This window comes from Rhododendron vialii, chromosome 6a (assembly GCF_030253575.1).
Source record: "Rhododendron vialii isolate Sample 1 chromosome 6a, ASM3025357v1".
NCBI lineage: Eukaryota > Viridiplantae > Streptophyta > Magnoliopsida > Ericales > Ericaceae > Rhododendron > Rhododendron vialii.
Genome location: NC_080562.1, coordinates 29360263 through 29379508, shown reverse-complemented (window position 1 = coordinate 29379508; position 19246 = coordinate 29360263). Strand labels below are relative to the sequence as shown.

The window sequence follows — 19246 nt, the reverse complement described above, 5'->3', positions numbered from 1 at the left end:
TTATCTCTAGTACTTTCATAATTAAATTTCTGCTCCATAAGATCCCAAATAAAGAGTAGAAATTTAATTATGAGAGCTTTAGAGAAAAAAATTAATTAGAAGCTTTTAAGATAAAATGATCAGAAAAAAAATATTTTCAGCGATTCAAACGAATTGAAAATTGGAACACTTTAATTTTCTTAATCATATGTTATTGTACAACTAGTTTTGTACTTTTGATGACGTGGTCGCAGTGAATTGGTTAGGAGGAAAAGCCCACTTCTCCTCCACTCGTGGAGAGAATTTATTCTCTCCGATTTATTTAATTTTTGTGTATGCCGATCATATATCTATTAAAGTTCGATGAACATAATTTCTGTCAAAATTAATGTTTTCGTCAAACTCTATAAAATGGACGGAGCCGACCATCAAAATGTACTAAAAAAATAGCCAAAAACTTAAAAACTGACAAGACCATCACCCCTCCTATACGTGAGATATGAAAAAGTTTCTCCACTTCACAACCTCCGCGAATCCCCCGCCCCCGCCCCCCCCTAACCCCCCCCCCCCCCCCCCCCCCCCCCCAAACCAAACCCCAACCCCCAGGATAAATACACACACCTCAGTGGCCTCAGTTCACACGCCTCTTCGTCATCCTCTTCCTAGACGGCTGAATCCTGAATATTGGTACGGCCAGGATCCTCTCCTGTCCTCTCCGGGGACCGGAGAGGATCCCTGTTCCGTATTGCTTCTCTCTCTTTTTCCCAATTTCTGTCTCGATTAGTCCTTAGCTTTCTACTCCGTTACCGATTAGCCGGCGGTACACCGATCGAGGCCAGGATCCGTGTCAACCGGATCCGAAGAAGCCCGAAGAAATCAAACAGGTAATGGTCAGTCACGGATCCAACAGCTATTCTTTTCTTCGAGGAACAATCTTGTGAATATGTTTTGTTTTCTGTCCTAGATTTTCCCCTTTGTTCTTCCTTATTTTTGCTTTCCACGAAAAAGTAATCCTTTTCTTCGTTTATTTTGCCAATCTGAAAATTTTCAGATTGTTTTAGTTTTCACGTTCATTTTTGGAGCCGGATCCTCTCCCGTAACTGTCTGGACAGTTGCTGAGACAAATAATGGTATTCTTACCAGTAAGAATACATTGTAATGTGAGAAAGAAGTGAGACTATCGAGACAGTAACTAGAGAGGATCTCAACCCTTCATTTTTACCCCTCCCCTTTGACTATCAAGGACAGGGCCTGGCCGGCCGTCTTGATAGAATCAATCAAAATTCCATCGATCGTAGATCGTAGCATTACGTTGTAGCCAGTGATTGCCTGAAGGACTGGGCCTTATCATTGCGGTAAAAGTAGATCAAAAGATGTGTCTGATCTTTATTATGTTATTGCCTATCTATTGGTTTAGCCATCTTATTCGGTCCTTTCTTATGTCTTGAAAACATGGAGGTTGGTTAATATAATCAGCTGGTTCTGTTTTTGGAATGTGTTAGACTTCTATGGACAGATTAAACTTCTTACCCATTGTTCTCAGATTTTTGAGGGATCTATCCAGAGATTAGATGAGCCTTTGATGCAAGGACTATAGGGAATATTGTGGAGCGAGCATGAAAGGATTGGCAAATCTTGCTTAGTTTTATCACTCAATCCTTTTTAAATAGATCAATTGAATGTTACAGTTTGGGTAGTTCTAATGAATAAGGCCACCATGCTAATTCTAATCAGCTTCTTTCTTTCTATTCTTGACTTCCGTCAAGTATACTTCAAACTTAGGTGTGAAAGTGGTTGTGTTTAGGTCGGGTGATGTTAGGTAAGAAAATGGTTGTGTTTGGGTTGGGTTATGTTAGTCCACGATCTCTTACTTATTCCTTCTACTTTTCTTGTCCTCTTCCTTTTCTAGTGTTTGAGGTTCGGAATGACTGGGGCAGTTACTCCAATTTAATCAGAAGTGTTGTGTGATTAGTTTGAAATGCTATTGTTGGTTAATCTTATGCAATGCTTATTAGGGAGACCAAATGTATGCACTTTACAACAATGATCATGAGGGATGCAGAACAAGTAGGAACAAAGGAACATTGTCCGAGACAATTATGGAGTATGGGCCATCATTCACAACACAAACTGTTGTAGTATAGCTTTGGAATGGGCCGATTTCGTGTAATGTAGTTATGCCAATTTACTAGGCTTATCAAGTGAAAAAGATAATGTCCAACTTTCGACCTTTCTGAAAGTTTGGTGTGGTGGTTTCTTAATGTTTGGTGTATGAATCAAACTACTTTATGCCAACTAATTCGTGGCCTTTTTTCCCTTTCCAGGAGTTCCTTCTATGTTCCAACAATTTGAAGAACTTGGGAGCTTTCATGAACGTCCGAGAGAGTGGGATCATCTATGTTGTGGGGTAAACCACCTATGAAATCTATTTCGTTCGATCTCTTTTTATTTTCAATTTCTTGTAGTTTCTTTTGTATACCTAGACAGTAGCAAGGGGTAAACTGATAGAAAATTTATTGAGATTTAATGTGATTAAACCATGCAAGGGTTTAATAAATTCTTCAAATTGGGATTGAGTTGATTTTTGCTTATGTTGTTGCTCTTTAATTTTTTTGGTCGTAATTTGTGTCCAACTTGGTTTAGGTTGGAGTTGCATTATCGGCATTGACAATTCAACATGCAAATTGTTCATATCAGAGTGAAATATGCACGAGGGCTTGTGGACACAAGGTTTTTCGAATGGGAAAGTGCCTGACTTTTCGCTAGTCTATACATATTGAAGAACAGTTTCGTTTTCCTTGGAATTTGAAGACATGTGGCTATGATGATCACGTTGGCAAAGCTATTTAATGCATAAGGATTTGCGTACGTTGGTTGATCAATTCATGCAATAAGGGCAAGGTATTATTGATCTGTTGCTGAAATTGAATACGGAGTATTAGTTTTTCCATGACATTAGAATAACATAAATCGCCACGAAAATTTGAACTACGAATCTCAGAAGGCGCCTCATCTGCAAATGATTATCTTCCAAAGAGTAGGCAGTTATGCTAGCAGAGCCGCCAAGGTGTAGCAAAAGCAACGGTGCCCATATGACCCATTGCTATTTTCATGATCGCCTTGGGCATCTGAGAGCTTGCCGAGAGCAACTGTTGCCGCCGCCATTAAGTAGGCCAACTAGACTAGGGCACTAATCCATGGTGATGATATATACTTTCTACGATTGCCGAATATGGGAAGAATGACTTGTAAAGTGAGACTGAGTAGAACTAGTATTCGAAGGTATCACACATCCTAGAGTCTCCTTACCCATATTAAGAATCGGATCCATGTTAGAGTGAGATGGATTTGATTTCGACATTGGTGAGGAGACTCTGGGACGTGCGGGACCTCCAGATACTGGTTCTACTTAGTCTCGCTTTACAAATCATTCTTTCCATATTTGGCAATCGTAGAAAATATATATCATCATTATGGATTAGTGTCCTAGCTTGGTCAGCCTACTTAATGGTTGATGGTTGCAACAATTGCTCTTGGCAAGCTCTCAGATGCCCAAGGCGATTATGCAAATAGCAATAGATTATGGGCCATATGGGCACCGTTGCTTTTGCTACACCTTGGTGGCCCTAATAACACAACTGCTTACTCTTTGGAAGATAATCATTTCTGGGATTAGTGGTTCAAATTTTCTTGGCGATTTATATTATTCTAATGTCGTGGAAAAATTCATGGTTCTCGTTCATGTCGATCCGGTGTTAGTAGCGGGAATTATCAAGTACGGGGAGACTACGTGGATTCTCAAGTGGGTGAGCGACGATAAATACAATGATATTATACCCTTGGTGATATTGGAGATTGTTATGATTAGTTTTGGCCTCGTAAACTTTGAAGGAAATTGGGAATTGTTGGGAGAGTTATGGCTATTATGATATTACGAACCCTTTCCCATGGGTTAATATCGAAGTTACTAATAACTTGCATCTAATAACTTGTGTGATGCAGTGGAGGTTTAAATGGGACTCCTGTATGATTCTTTATATACAAAGGCAACCAAAGTATATGGCAAGGGAGGTTGTATTTGCAACCAAAGTATAAAGCAAGGGAGGTTGTATTTTGCTTTGGATGTACTGTGATTGTGTTAGTAGGATTGTTCTTCCAACTTTTACTTTTCAAGATCAGGGAAGAAGATGATCATGATCAGGAGAATTCGCATGGGAAAATTTTTCAGTGCCGAGCGGGTACCCGCTCGCGCATCGGAGCTGTCCATTGCGTGTTTGAACGGCTCAGATTTGGAGCCGTCCAAAAGTGTATCGGACGGCTCGGATGCGCTGAGCGGATACCACGTAGGATATACCCGCTTGGCACTGAAAAATCACTCATTGGCATGGGATTGATATTGCAATCAAAGGGAGCATTCAACCACTCCTTATGGATTTTCGTTATTTTATGTGCTAGTTTTTAGTTTGTAAGAGTGGTCAAAGTACCAAGACCTGATGTTAAAGTTGCCCATAATCTCGCTACGGCAGCCGTGCTTAGTTTGTAATTCTGTTATTATCTACGGGACTATATTTTGCTCAAAAATGAAAATCCTAGGAGCTCTAGCTTTGGAGATTTATTCTGCCATCGTAATATTTTCGCGTTGGCTAATTGTGTCAGATTTTTTCATGGCTTTTCTACATGAAAACAAATCCGGTCTTGAATGATGGGGCAATGATCTACTACTTGATCGTTGTCTCAAAGTTTAGCGAGCCTGATGTTCAAAAGTGGACGTAGGGATTAAGCTTTCAATTTTGCAATCCGGCATCAAGAACCCGAATCCTTTCGTTTGATTTTCCAAGTATGTGACTTTTTGCTTTCTTGTTTTTCTTTGCATGTTGATTGGGTTACATGCATGGCTTTCTCCTTGGTTATTCTGATTCTGGGTTTTGGGGGAAATTGTGTATATGAAGGATGGGTCGGCCATGACAATGTCGAAAATCACTTTTTTTTTTTTTATAAACAACTTTAAAAATTCGTTCACTTATTGGTGTTCTCCCAACTTTTTAGTATACCTGAGATACCAACACCCTTGGTATCCCTTCCGGTTCGTTTTCATTTTTTCGGCCATTTTTCGATCACATTTGGATGATCGATTCCGTTCATTTTGTAGAGTTCAACGAGAACTATAATCATATCAAAACTCATGTTCATTGGACTTTAATAAATACATGATCGGTACCTGTGAAAATTGCAAAAAAAACAAAATTGGGTTTCAATTCAGTGTGGTTTTGGATCCAGTTTTGGTTTTTTTCAATTTTCATGTGTACCGATCATGTTTCTACAAAAATCCAATGAACACGAATTTTGGTATGATTATAGTTCTCGTTGAACTCTACAAAATGAATGAAATCGATCATCCAAGTGTGATCGGAAAATAGCCGAAAAAATGAAAACGGACCGGAAGGGATACCAAGGATGTTGGTATCCCAGGTATACTAAAAAGTTTCTCTTCTTATTATAGTATGTTTGACTTATAATGAACTAGAGATTTTGGTGTATCCCTTTTAACAGACAGAAGATAAAATAGAATATTTGAAAACGAGACTGCGAACCACCATTTTTCTTAGGATTAGTATGGTATGTATTCCCTGTAAATATAAATTTCTTGGCCGGGCATTGATTTTTTTTAACATGGCCGGCCATTGATCGTAACTAGGTTTTTGGGTAATGATTTTAGCACTCCAAACTTTCTTACAAATGCACTCCAATTTTTTTTTCTTTAATGCTTAAAATTACACCCAACACAAGCATTAGAAACTAAATTTTCAAATACATTTATAACAAAGTGAAGTGTAAACAAACCTAGAAAATATAAATTCCTCGGATCAACGAAATGTGGGCTAAGAGCATCTCTAACCAAACTCTATATCTCTTTATTTTGGACATATCAAATGGACTCCAACCAAGCTCTATTGGAGTTTTTAAATATCCATCCTCATACCTCATCCCACGTAAGTATTCATCCCGATCATTTTGAACGGTTATATTTTCATCCTTTTCACTTGTGAAATACCTTATCTACCCTTATTTGGTGATACACGTAAATATGCATAAATATTGTTGCCTAATTAGGTGGCATGTAATTAGGAATTATGTAAATATAGTTTCCTAATTAAGTGGAATTTGATTGGTGATTTCAAACGGAAGGAGATAAATTCAAATCTTTGTTATCTTTTTTTTCAATGTAAATCATTCTCTCTCTTTAATTTCATGATTTTTTCACCATGATTTATCGATTCAATCTAAACAATTACGTACGATTTAATGAATACACTTATGATTATGGTTTAATGAATACACCATGATTTATTTAAAAAAATACAAATCCAAGCCATGATTTCATGAACTATGAATAAAAATAAACCATGAAATACATAAATAAACCATGAAATCGTAAACAAATAAACCATGAAATACACAAATAAACCACGAAATACATGAATAAAAATAATTCATGAATACACAAACCATGACTAAAAATAACCATGAAATACATAAATGAACCATGAAATTGTAAACAAATAAATAATGAAATACACAAATAAACCATGAAATCCATAAATAAGCCATGAAATACAATAATAAACCATGGTCCGTACATCTTCCGCCACCATCCTCCAACACCAATCCAACCGTTGGTTAGACTCTCCGGCTGCAGAACTCGCCGGGAATCCACCGCACTTCTTGCACTTGGAGGCGGCCACACACATCTACCGACATGACCGGCACGAAGAATGAGATCCCAGCCATGTGGAATCCATGGGTGCACTATGCAACGCTCAGATTTTGGACTTCGTCTCTGGCAACGAACTCCGTCAAGCAAATGGCGCAATCGGAGAATTTACCGGCGTTCTACGTGAGCTTCGGGAGAGAATTGAGGACTTTCTTCCTGAGGCCTCTGTTCGCCAACGGTAGCGAAGTAGGTGAGCAGCCGGCGGCTCTATCGGAGATTATGGCGGACAAGAGGGCGGTGAGAATGTCGACGAAGTCTTGGTCCTGCCGACACAAATTAATGGTTTTGGATTCCCGACGAGGATGACGATGCAGATTAATGGTTTTGGAAGGTTGGGTTTGGGGGTTTAAATAGTTCGGATGTTAGAGGAAAAATAGATATGGAAGTGCTGCCGGAAATTTCGGGATTGAGAGAAAATTGAGCATCGATTTTATCGCGGGGATGGGAGGATTAATTTTTGGTCCCCTTTTTTGGTTTCTATAATATATATATATATATATATATATATATATATATATATATATATATATATATATATATATATATATATAGGGACAGTCTTGGTATTATGAAAATATGAGGATGAAATCATAAGTGCAAAATAAATGCCGGATGAAAACTTACGAAAAGTGGCACCCGAGGACGATTCTTTAAGTCTCCCAGCTCTATTTTGAAGCTCCAAAATGGAGACTTCATTTTGGGTCTTCAAATATAGAGACCCCAAAAAATGAAAACTCATCTTATTTTTCCATAATTTGGACCAAATTATAGATAATGACAAATACACCAATATTAGATGTTTTTAGTGGAAAATTCAAAAAATGATAATTTGAATTTTGAAAGAATTTTGATCAAAGTTTTTTTGTTGTTGAAAGAATGTTGATAATGTAGAGGTGAAAATGTAGATTTGTGGTTAGCATGTGTATGTAATAGTAACAAGTTCAAAATTACTTTTGAATTAAAACTAATATTTTGAGTCTCGATTGAAACGCCATTGCTAGACATATTATACTATCGAACACAAATCGATAGTATAATATTTACCAAAATACCAAGATCTACCAAAATACCAAGATCTACTCTCTCTCTCTCTCTAAAAAAAACTCTCTCAACAAAGAAGCCCTAGCCGCCGCCGGCGGGGGGAGGCCTCCGCCTCTCTCTCTCCTTCCTCCCCCCTCACTGTTCATTTTTCCCCCGCCCTCCTCGCCTCGTGGTCTCCTGCCGCTTGCTTTCCGTGCGCATAGTAGGGTTCGTTCGTTGCTTAGCCTGGCGTGGCTCCCCTGTTCAGCGGCTTCGCCTGGCGTGTGGTGGTGGCCCACAGTCCGTTGTTCCACACGGCGACTCCAGATCTGTCTTGCTCGAAGTCGACGACGAGATAATAAGGTGTGCGGTTGGGTTGGGGCTTTTTCCCTCTTTTGGTTTTTTTTTCTGTTTACGGGTTGTTTCAATCCGGGTGTTCTCCGATCTGGGTCCCCCCAGATTCGGCCTGTGCTGGTCTGGGTTTCCCCCAAGTCCGGCGGTTTTGGTGGTGGGCGAAATAAATTTAGTTTGGTTTTGAAGGGTGGTAGGTTTTGAGGGTTGTGGTCGACGACTAGTTCAGTGGTGTTGTGGTGTTTTCCGACAGCAACAACTATGTAGCCGGTGTTGGGGGTCTTTGTAACAACACTGGTTTGTTTGTTCTGGGCCGTACACGGCAGATCGGGTGTGATGGAGGGTCTGGTCTTCAGCCGCCGTGGTCTCTGTTCAAGTCGGTCGGTGGCCGGTATGGTCTGTCCATGAGGGCTAGTTTTTCCTTTACGCTTGTATTCTGTTTGTTGTTTTTTATTACATCTGCTCCTTGTTGTGTAATGGTTTGTGTAATAGTTTGTGCTGGGATTTCTTTTGAGATCTTTCTGTCTTGTCCCGGACGGGATTCTCATATCGGCACCTAGTGTTGATTTGCTTTTGCAGGGTGTCCTAGGGTCCCGGATTAGGTAGTTTGGTGCACTCCTGTATTTTGCGATGTAATATTTGCCTTCAGGTGTAATGAAATTGTCTTGTCCCGGACGGGATTCTCATATCAGCACCTAGTGTTGATTTGCTTTTGCAGGGTGTCCTAAGGTCCCGAATTTGGTAGTTTGGTGTATTCCTGTATTTTGCAAAGTAATATTTGCCTTCGGGTGTAATGAAATTGACTGATTCAAAAAAAAAAAAAAAGTCTCAGTTGAAGATTCTAAAGTAACCGTGCATGAGAAAAATTATTCAATGCTCCAGGGCACGTGGTGCCCCAATTATTCTCTCTACCACTCGTTTATATGATTTCTATCACAAAGTATATAGAACCTACGCAAATATGTTATGTATATACGTGGAGAGTGACTTGGGACATTGAATAATTGTAAAGAATATGAGTATATACATTCATGTACATACACCGCATAAATATGTATTTCGAGCCCTTCTCGGGTCCCACCAAAATGATTTGAGTCGCTTGTTTTGTTCAAAATAGTTTCTTTTAAAGTTCCTGTTAAAAATTAACTTTTACGGATATCGGTGTAAACATTTACAAAATATCCAATTTTTCTTCAGAATTTAAGCCTTTACTGGTACCCAAAAAAGTTAATTAAAAAAACTCTAAAAAAACTGTTTTGAACAAAACGAATGAATCGGGTCATTTTTTTTAGGACCCGAGACATGAACCCATTGGGCATAGAATAATGGCCGACCGTCATCACCAACCTTACCTGGCAGCATCCCGTGGCATTAATCACAGACTAGACACATTTCGAAGCGTATATCTATCCTATTCCTATTCCTATCACCGTCGCTTCGGGTAGAAGACCTTGAACGTGTCCTCCCCCTGGCATTATCCCTCGTCACCAAATCCTATACAAATACCCAACCAGACCACAGACGGAGAGAGAGAGAGCACTCTAGACCAAATCTCTGAAGAATAGTACTAGTACTAAGTTTTAGAGAGAGAGAGAGAGAGAGAGCATCATGTGCTGCGGAGGACAAGACGGAGATTGCAGGCCGCTGGGCTTCCTACTGGGCCTGCCCTTCGCCTTCCTTGCTTGTCTCATCTCCCTCGTCGGCATCATTGTCTGGATCGTCGGGTAAATCCTTCTCTCTCTCTCTCTCTCTCTCTCTCTCTCAATTTACAATTTGGTTCTCGTAATACACATAGACGTGTACACACACACACTGTAGATCAGTACGTATATATGATCTGATTAGGTGTTTGAATGTTCGTACGATCTGAATCTAATATGGTTGATAAATTCTCAAAACACGCGCGCAGGTTGTTGTTGACATGTATATGCCCGTGTTGTCTGTGCGTTACGGTCATCGTTGAGTTGGCCTTGGAGCTCATCAAAGCCCCCATTCACGTCATCGAGTGGTTCACTGCTCAGATCCCCTGTTAATCTTCTTTTCTCAATTTCCCTTTCTTGTTTACCCTTGTTTTTCATTTTCAGATTTCCCCTTCATTTTGTACTTTTTCTACGTACGTATTATGTCTTTTCGTTGTGGAACTGATTGCAATTCCAGTGTTGTTTTGGTGATATTCTCTGTGTTGATTATTGGTGCTTAATTCGTACTTATGACTTGGTTTTACTTCTGAGATTTCTCGTTTCCATTGACTTTTTTGGTATGTTTGTGTATCTGTATGGAAATTGATCGGTGAATATTAAGTCGGTAAGGTAGTTTTGCTACAAAGAATTACTTGTAACTTTTTTGACCTTTTAGAGGTTCTGTTTTTTTCGATGTAAAATATATTATAATATTTTAGAAAATAAATTTTAAAATTTTATTTTTTGGTGTTTGATTGACACATAAAAAATATTTTCAGAGAGAGAGACAGAGAGGATAAGATGGTGAATTCGATTTGAGAGGGAGAGAGAGAGAGAGAGAGAGAGAGAGAGTTGAACATTAGTCAGGACTAACGATCAAAGAAACTTATTAGTGAGAATTCTAGTAGAAGGCGCAGCAGCAGGTTTATTTCGAAAAACAACTTACAGAAGAATTAAGGTAAGTTATTTTCATCCGATTAATAGGAAATGTTTTACATATAAAATGTTTTTTTCAATTTTTATACAATCAAATATTGGAAAATAGGTAAAATGAAAAATATTTTACGTCCAAACAAACAGAGCCTCAATTTTGTTTGATATACTTGGTCTAATCTTATTTGTCAATTTAGAGTGATGACCGGCGAGATTTTAATTGTTTATATTGATCTTAAGACCAATGACATTCGTTTAAACAGACACAGATGTCTTCGACGGAGTAATTTTTTTGCGTGGATTATGTATGTACACATTGAGATTTACAAAACGAACATCTTAGGTCGTGATGGGTGTTATATTGCCTTGTATGAGTAATCATCGCACAAGAAGAGCTTGATTTGATTCCATGACAATGTGCCAAATTCTTCAGCGTGAAATGGAATGGCATGCATACACAAAATGAACCATCTAAACCATCTAAACCAGTCTAGGCACGCATACACAAAATCAGATTGGGAGACACGCTTGGCAGCAATGACAATTGATGGTTTGAAACTTGATCGAGCAATGGACGGTTCAAATTTGTATGTGCTCAGATTCAATCCGAACTGTTCGTACTGAAATGAACGGCCGAATGCTGCTCGGCACCAGGGTGCTTGGCAGCATCCCCGGGTCCCAAGGGATACATGAACGGGGATCAATCAGGATAGATACAAAAGTATCGGGATAGATACATAAAACTTGATGAGTAATGTTTTGCGAATTTCTTTCTTTTTTTCATTCATTAATTTCAATCTACTCTATTCTAGGGGACTTGAGGAGGGGGATGAGTGCTTAAGGGAATCGAACTTTGCCCATATGCATATGAGTACAAGAGAAGTACCAATTGCACTCCACTCCACTTACATGTTTTGCAAATTTCTGCTTCGTTCGCTCCGATATAAGAGATAACGCCCCAAGCGTAGGGTCTAATACGTCAGTTGAAGCATGATAATCCGAAAATTCGGGATCGTACCCAAGGGAATAATTAATTCGGCTTTGCTGGATTTGTAGATGCAAGCAAGAGCTTTCGGCTTTTAGACAGCCAACTTGGTTTTACGTGCGTAGTGGAAATTAAAAGGGGCTAAATTGAAAAGCTAATAAACTAAGATAAAAGACAGGTTAGGTCTAGGAATTACTAACACTCACGACTCAAGTCAAACTGCATTTCTCACCCAAATACGCAATTCAGGATACACAATTAAGGTTCCCGAATCGGAAAAATAGAATGGTTCGAACACCAAGCTAGCTCTAGAATTTATTTAGCAAATGCCTCGTGCGTCAGAGCTCCAAGCATCATGTGTGGTAGGTAGACGATGCTCCTACATACACATGATCAAGGAGATTAACACCTTAGCGATTTGACAAATAAACCCGAACCCCACATCGATTCCAGAACCAAAGGTTTAAACTTTATAGTGAAAAACGCAATTCTACTTGAGCCATGAGGTGCTAATCACCCCATGATCTAACCTTGAAAAACTACTCACCCATATCTAGAGAGATAAGAGCAAACAAAAATCTTCTTAACAAGACTTGAAATAAACTAGAGATTAAGATAGACCGGGAGTAAAGAAACAATTTTAATTAAAGCAACAATATCAAAAACTAACAACTAAAGGCAGAAATTAAAGTATTTAAAACTGAAAATGAAGAACACTCAAGAACAATTTGAATTGCAATGAAATCTAATATAGATCTAGAAATTGTACTACTTGAATCTATTCTTCTTGTTTGTACAAAATGATGTCACAAGCTTTTATACTCCGGGGATCCACGCGCAGAATATACCGCGAGATGCTCTGAAGATTCTCCTCTAAGCCCCTCGGCATCGATGGCAACGGCCTTAGAGTGTTTCACTAACATGCTCGGCATCGATGGAATGTTTCACTTTACATCGATGCCGAGGCCTATAGCTCTGATCCTCTTAAGTGCTTCGGCATCGATGGACCTCCATTCTTCCCATCGATGCCGAACCCCATAGCTCTAGCGCTCTGGCCTGCTGCTGCCTTGGCTTGCCTGCTTCTTGCTTTGGCGATTCTGCTTCTGCATTGGCTGTGCCTTGGCACTCCTAGCCGTCGGGTCACTTTTGCCTTGGCAATTCTGCTTGATCTTGGTTTACTTCTGCCTTGGCCTTTAAAATTCCTTTCTTTGACAATTCACCTACAAAACAGAACTAAAACACTCTACACGCAAATATCGTTAACAATAACTAATTAGTACTTGAATTAAACTAAAACTAGGTAGTAGCGCACCATACATTACATTCTAGGGTGCTTATCACACCTCCAACTTAAGGTTTGCTAGTCCCTAACGAACGAAATGTAGAAAATTAGAAAACTAGCAACTATGCAATCCTTCCGAATTCACAACTTAGAACATGCTCAACATTATCGACTAGGAAGAGTTCAACAATCCAGCTTTTTATTTCATTTCTACAACTCACATTTTCAGCATCCAACTAAATAGGCTAAGTATCAAGCAAGTTAAAGAGCAAGCTAAAAAGGTTTGTGTCCTCGAACAATGGGAGGATACGGGACACAAAACTTTCGAATTCAGACTAAACCATATCCATCGAAGAAGTGCTTGACAAACAGGCAACAGTGAACAAGAAATACTATGCCTCAAACAACGAAAGCACTTATTCAACAGAATTGAAAACTAGCAGATGATATTTGGATAACGAAAGGAAAGCATGCCATACAACTAATTACGCAACTATCAGATAATCAATCAAAATGGAATCCATGCGAGCATAGGATCAACTAAGGTCTTTTTAAGCTTGTAATGACCTTGGTTATAAAGGGAAGGGACTACAAAATAGTGTACTGGCCATATGCTAGCATGGTTCATCTACCATTGGCCACTACCGACCCTAAACTACCCAAGACATAACCACACACCAGCCAAACAAAGTTACGAATAAGAAATAAAGAAAACTACTAGAGAAGTCATACTAACACTACTACCACCGACTCTAACACACCTAGTCGCCATCCTCATCCGGCATCTCATGATATTAAGCCTCGAGCTCCCCATTTCCATCGGATTCTTTCTCATCTAGAATGTATGCTAGCCCATAAGTCAACGAATTCTTTTATCAAAGTATTCAACCCTTTTTCGAATTCATTTTTGCTCTTTCATAACATTTTTTTGATCTCCTTTCTTTGAGGAATATGGTCATTTGAGGTGAAATTTGTAGTGAGAGAGATATTGGAGAGCCAATTTTGGGGCTTTTTGGAGAGGGAGATGAAAATTTGGAGCTTTAACTTTTGTAGTGAGAGAGGAAAGATAGGAAATCATGTATCAATTCTGTGCCTTTTCGCATTCCAATCACTTTTATCACATTAACACCACCCTCAAATCTTCTTGAATCATTGAAAATCATTTTCACGCAGCCCTCCAAACATCCGGTTACCTAGGTTAAAGCAAAGAACGGGAAAAGACAGGATGCAAAGTAGGATGAGGTGATACATATGTGGTATGATCATGTAAAGAATGCCTTGTATCCTTTCCTAAGTGCGATTTGGATTCCAAAATGATTGAAAATCGACATTCAAACACAATTAGAGATGGACATGCGATTATTCTCCTAACTACAAGCATGTTTATTTGAAAGATGGGGATATGGGCCAAAACTTGCTCAAAAACTTAACTCAAAACTTAAACAATTCAATCTTCAACTAAGCATGTAAAGTGAGAAGCACAAAATTCTTAGGATTATTACGAACTCTTGCCAACTAACAATTATTGAGCATGCAACAAGTTATGAAAAAGAACAAAAACTATGATAAAAGAAAGGATTGCAAGTAAAAACCCTTTTATTTATTTTTGAAATTTTCTGAATTTTCTCATTTTTTTTTTTGAATTTTCAATTTCCAAATGTTTTTGAAAATTTCAAATTTTTGCAAAATCAAACAAATAGCACATAAGCTAACCCCTCCCCCCAACTTAAAGCGATGCTATGTCCTCATAGCACGAAGAACAAGAGCGAAGAGAGGAAGAGTGCGCGAATGTACCATCCAAGGGGAATATGCTATGCCCTCAACCCTCTTTCGAATTCACTTTTGCTCTTTCATAACATTTCTTTGATCTCCTTTCTTTGAGGAATATGGTCATTTGAGGTGAAATTTGTAGTGAGAGAGATATTGGACAGCCAATTTTGGGGCTTTTTGGAGAGGGAGATGAAAATTTGGAGCTTTAACTTTTGTAGTGAGAGAGGAAAGATAGGAAATCATGTATCAATTCTGTGCCTTTTCGCATTCCAATCACTTTTATTACATTCACACCACCCTCAAATCTTCTTGAATCATTGAAAATCATTTTCACGCAACCTTCCAAACATCCGGTTACCTAGGTTAAAGCAAAGAACGGGAAAAGACAGGATGCAAAGTAGGATGAGGTGATACATATGTGGTATGATCATGCAAAGAATGCCTTGTATCCTTTCCTAAGTGCGATTTGGATTCCAAAATGATTGAAAATCGACATTCAAACACAATTAAAGATGGACATGCGATTATTCTCCTAACTACAAGAATGTTTATTCGAAAGATGGGGATATGGGCCAAAACTTGCTCAAAAACTTAACTCAAAACTTAAACAATTCAATATTCAACTAAGCATGTAAAGTGAGAAGCACAAAATTCTTAGGATTATTACAAACTCTTGCCAACTAACAATTATTGAGCATGCAACAAGTCATGAAAAAGAAAAAAAACTATGATAAAAGAAAGGATTGCAAGTAAAAACCCTTTTATTTATTTTTGAAATTTTCTGAATTTTCTCATTTTTTTTTTTTGGATTTTCAATTTTCAAATGTTTTTGAAATTTTCAAATTTTCGCAAAATCAAACAAATAGCACATAAGCTAACCCCTCCCCCTAACTTAAAGCGATGCTATGCTCTCATAACACGAAGAACAAGAGCGAAGAGAGGAAGAGTGCGCGAATGTACCATCCAAAGGGAATATGCTATGCCCTCAACCCTCTTTCGAATTCACTTTTGCTCTTTCATAACATTTCTTTGATCTCCTTTCTTTGAGGAATATGGTCATTTGAGGTGAAATTTGTAGTGAGAGAGATATTGGAGAGCCAATTTTGAGGCTTTTTGGAGAGGGAGATGAAAATTTGGAGCTTTAACTTTTGTAGTGAGAGAGGAAAGATAGGAAATCATGTATCAATTCTGTGCCTTTTCGCATTCCAATCACTTTTATCACATTCACACCACCCTCAAATCTTCTTGAATCATTGAAAATCATTTTCACGCAACCTTCCAAACATCCGGTTACCTAGGTTAAAGCAAAGAACGGGAAAAGACAGGATGCAAAGTAGGATGAGGTGATACATATGTGGTATGATCATGCAAAGAATGCCTTGTATCCTTTCCTAAGTGCGATTTGGATTCCAAAATGATTGAAAATCGACATTCAAACACAATTAGAGATGGACATGCGATTATTCTCCTAACTACAAGCATGTTTATTTGAAAGATGGGAATATGGGCCAAAACTTGCTCAAAAACTTAACTCAAAACTTAAACAATTCAATCTTCAACTAAGCATGTAAAGTGAGAAGCACAAAATTCTTAGGATTATTACGAACTCTTGCCAACTAACAATTATTGAGCATGCAACAAGTCATGAAAAAGAACAAAAACTATGATAAAAGAAAGGATTGCAAGTAAAAACCCTTTTATTTATTTTTGCAATTTTCTGAATTTTCTCTTCTTTTTTTTTGGATTTTTAATTTTCAAATGTTTTTGAAAATTTCAAATTTTCGCAAAATCAAACAAATAGCACATAAGCTAACCCCTCCCTCCAACTTAAAGTGATGTTATTCCCTCATAGCACGAAGAACAAGAGCGAATAGAGGAAGAGTGCGCGAATGTACCATCCAAGGGGAATGTCAACCCCTAAATACCTCGACCAAGTTGGAGAATTTCATGTCAATGCCTTGCTCCAGCCAAATTAGATGCTTTCAGGGTCTACTCCTTCGGTTCTACCAACTCGGAACCATAGCTAGTTACACTGGGCCATATCCAAAGCTTTATCGGACTAATAACCGCGGCGCTTAGCCGCACTCATGCTTAGGGCTCCTGAACGCCTCACTCACTCCGGCTTTAGGCCCAAACTACCAAGGCTGGTGTGGTAGCAAATAAACCATGCAGAAAACTTAAGAGAACGACTTTCCACAAAACAAATGACATTAGAACCACTGGCCCGTATTATCCGGCTTCAAACCAAACCAAAATTAAAAGACAGAACATAAAGAAAATGCAAAAAACAAATTAAAAACATGCAATACATAATGAAGTGCACCACCCAATCATCACGCGATCATACGAGTCATACTTTTCTTCCCATTCCCTACCGGTGGGGTAAAAAAATGGGTGGCTATACCAGACCGTCGAAAATGAAAAAGAAATGAGAGAGAGAAAAAGAGTGCGACAATGAGTGAAAGAGAGAGAAAATATGTTCATCCACATGATAGTTTCGAATAGTTATTATGCCATTAAGAGCTAATATAATAAACATAACACCCCATGCTACACTCTTTGCCAAGAATTGAACTCGGCCACACCACAAGATAAGATACTTTGAGTAAAGCAATTGCCGAATTCGTTTTAAAAACTTAAGTTCCACCAAGTGCATAGCCCAAACAAAATCAATTTTCAATTTGTTGACCAAATCTACAACATAAGGATGATAAACCACAAGAAAATTGTCAACACCAAGAAAATCAATTGGTTCTATGATTGGTAACTTCTCAAGAATAGGCTCACATGCATCTTGCTTTTCTAACAAAGAGTGTGAGAAATCTACCTCGCCATCCATTTCTTTAGTGGTGAGAGGATCAAGGTACGGAGAATTCAAAGGGACAGTTGTAGCTTCCATGGGCTCTAACTCTTCAAAGATTGGTCCATAAGCATCTTGTTTAGCCAACAACGAATACAAGTAATCCACTTCGGCATCCATTTCTTTAGCAGTGAGAGGTTTTTCCAACGGATCTTCATAGTAGATGTCTGACGTTTCAAGCATGTTCATCTCGTGAGCAAGAAGTAATTCCTCCGGGGAAGAATCAAGATACGGGAGATCGAAAGAGACAACTTTAGCGGTGATGCGTTTTCCCCCCGGATCATCATATAGAGGGGCATCGACAAGAGAGGGAAGAACCTTCTTCTCTATTGGGGGTAGTTCTTCAAACTCTTCAAATTTTGGAGTCCAAGAGGTCATGGGACACGCTTTATCCTCCTCATTGATCAACGCATGCAAATACCTCACTTCGGAAGATTCGAGAAATTCGGCCTCCTCGGTTGTAAGAGCAACTTCCAAAGGATCACTGTAAAGCAACTCATCCACGTGTTCTTCTACAAGAGTATCGATAAGGCTCACTTCATTCACGTTCTCGTCATCTCCCATTTGACTACCCACATTAAAAACATTGACCTCCATCTTCATGTTACCAAAGGTCATATTGAGAAGTCCATTTCGACAGTTGATAACTGCATCCGCCGTGGCTAAGAAGAGTCTTCCAAGAATTACCGGGGTAGAGGCAGCTGAAGAGTCGGTCGGATTTGTATCGAAAATCACAAAATCCGCCGGATAGACAAACTGATCAACTTGCACTAGAACATCTTCCACTACTCCCCTTGGTACATGAACACTTCGATCGGCTAATTGGAGTGTGACACGAGTAGGCTTCATCTCCCCCAAACCAAGTTCTTGATAAACAAAGTATGGAAGTAGATTAACGCTAGCACCAAGATCGAGCAAAGCTTGTTCGATACGCTTCCCTCCAATTGTGACAGCAATAGTAGGGCTCCCCGGATCCTTGTATTTAGGCGCAATATTCGTTTGAATGATAGAACTCACTTGCTCAATAAGGAATATCTTCTTTTAAACATTAAGCTTACGCTTCCGAGTGCATAGATTTTTAAGAAACTTGGCATATGACGGAGTCTGCTTAATTGCATCCATAAGAGGAATGTTAATCTTCACTTGATTGAATAACTCATGCAACTCCGCATTCAAATTTGGTTTCGCTAAAGCCCTCAAACGTATTGGTGCCGGTGTTGGAATAACTTGAGGTTTCAATACACTTTTCTTGTTCTTGCCTTTATCTTTTTCTTCTTCTTCAAGAGTCTCCTTGCTTGCTTCCTTGGGAGATTCCCCAAGGGTTGATGTTGGACTTGAACGATCGATAGGAGGAGGCAAACAAGATGGTTCCGGAGGCATCACCACTTGGTTATCCACCGTCTTGCCACTTCGAAGAGAAATAATAGCCTTTGCTTGCTCGGGGAAAGTCACCGAAGAGCTAGCAAAGTGAAGACCTTGAGAAGTCGGATTAGAATTTGGTTGCGGATTAGGTTGAGGTTGAGTAGGAAACTTTCCTTTCTCTTGTTGTAACAAACCCACTAGTTGTCAACTTGCCCAACTGATTTCTGATATCATTCATCATCTGAGTTTGTTG

At 38.9% G+C, this 19246-nt stretch overlaps 1 protein-coding gene and 1 long non-coding RNA gene across 2 annotated transcripts; both read left to right on the top strand.

The window, feature by feature from the left end:
- Positions 1-548: 548 nt before the first annotated feature.
- Positions 549-4103, top strand: LOC131330139 (uncharacterized). The gene is made up of 3 exons (XR_009200979.1): positions 549-863; positions 2304-2386; positions 2623-4103. It is a non-coding gene; the product is annotated as an uncharacterized LOC131330139 (long non-coding RNA).
- Positions 4104-9510: 5407 nt separating this feature from the next.
- LOC131330138 (signaling peptide TAXIMIN 1) lies at positions 9511-10345 on the top strand. The gene is made up of 2 exons (XM_058363630.1): positions 9511-9846; positions 10032-10345. Exons 1-2 carry the CDS (start codon positions 9731-9733, stop codon positions 10153-10155), a joined length of 240 nt encoding a protein of 79 aa, XP_058219613.1. The 5' UTR covers positions 9511-9730; the 3' UTR covers positions 10156-10345.
- Positions 10346-19246: the final 8901 nt, after the last annotated feature.

Excerpts from the sequence above, each read along its gene's own strand:
- LOC131330138 (XM_058363630.1), top strand. The coding sequence starts at position 9,731 with ATGTGCTGCGGAGGACAAGACGGAGATTGCAGGCCGCTGGGCTTCCTA. Across the intron at positions 9,847-10,031 it reads ATCATTGTCTGGATCGTCGG|GTTGTTGTTGACATGTATAT; the intron begins GTAAATCCTTCT and ends ACACGCGCGCAG.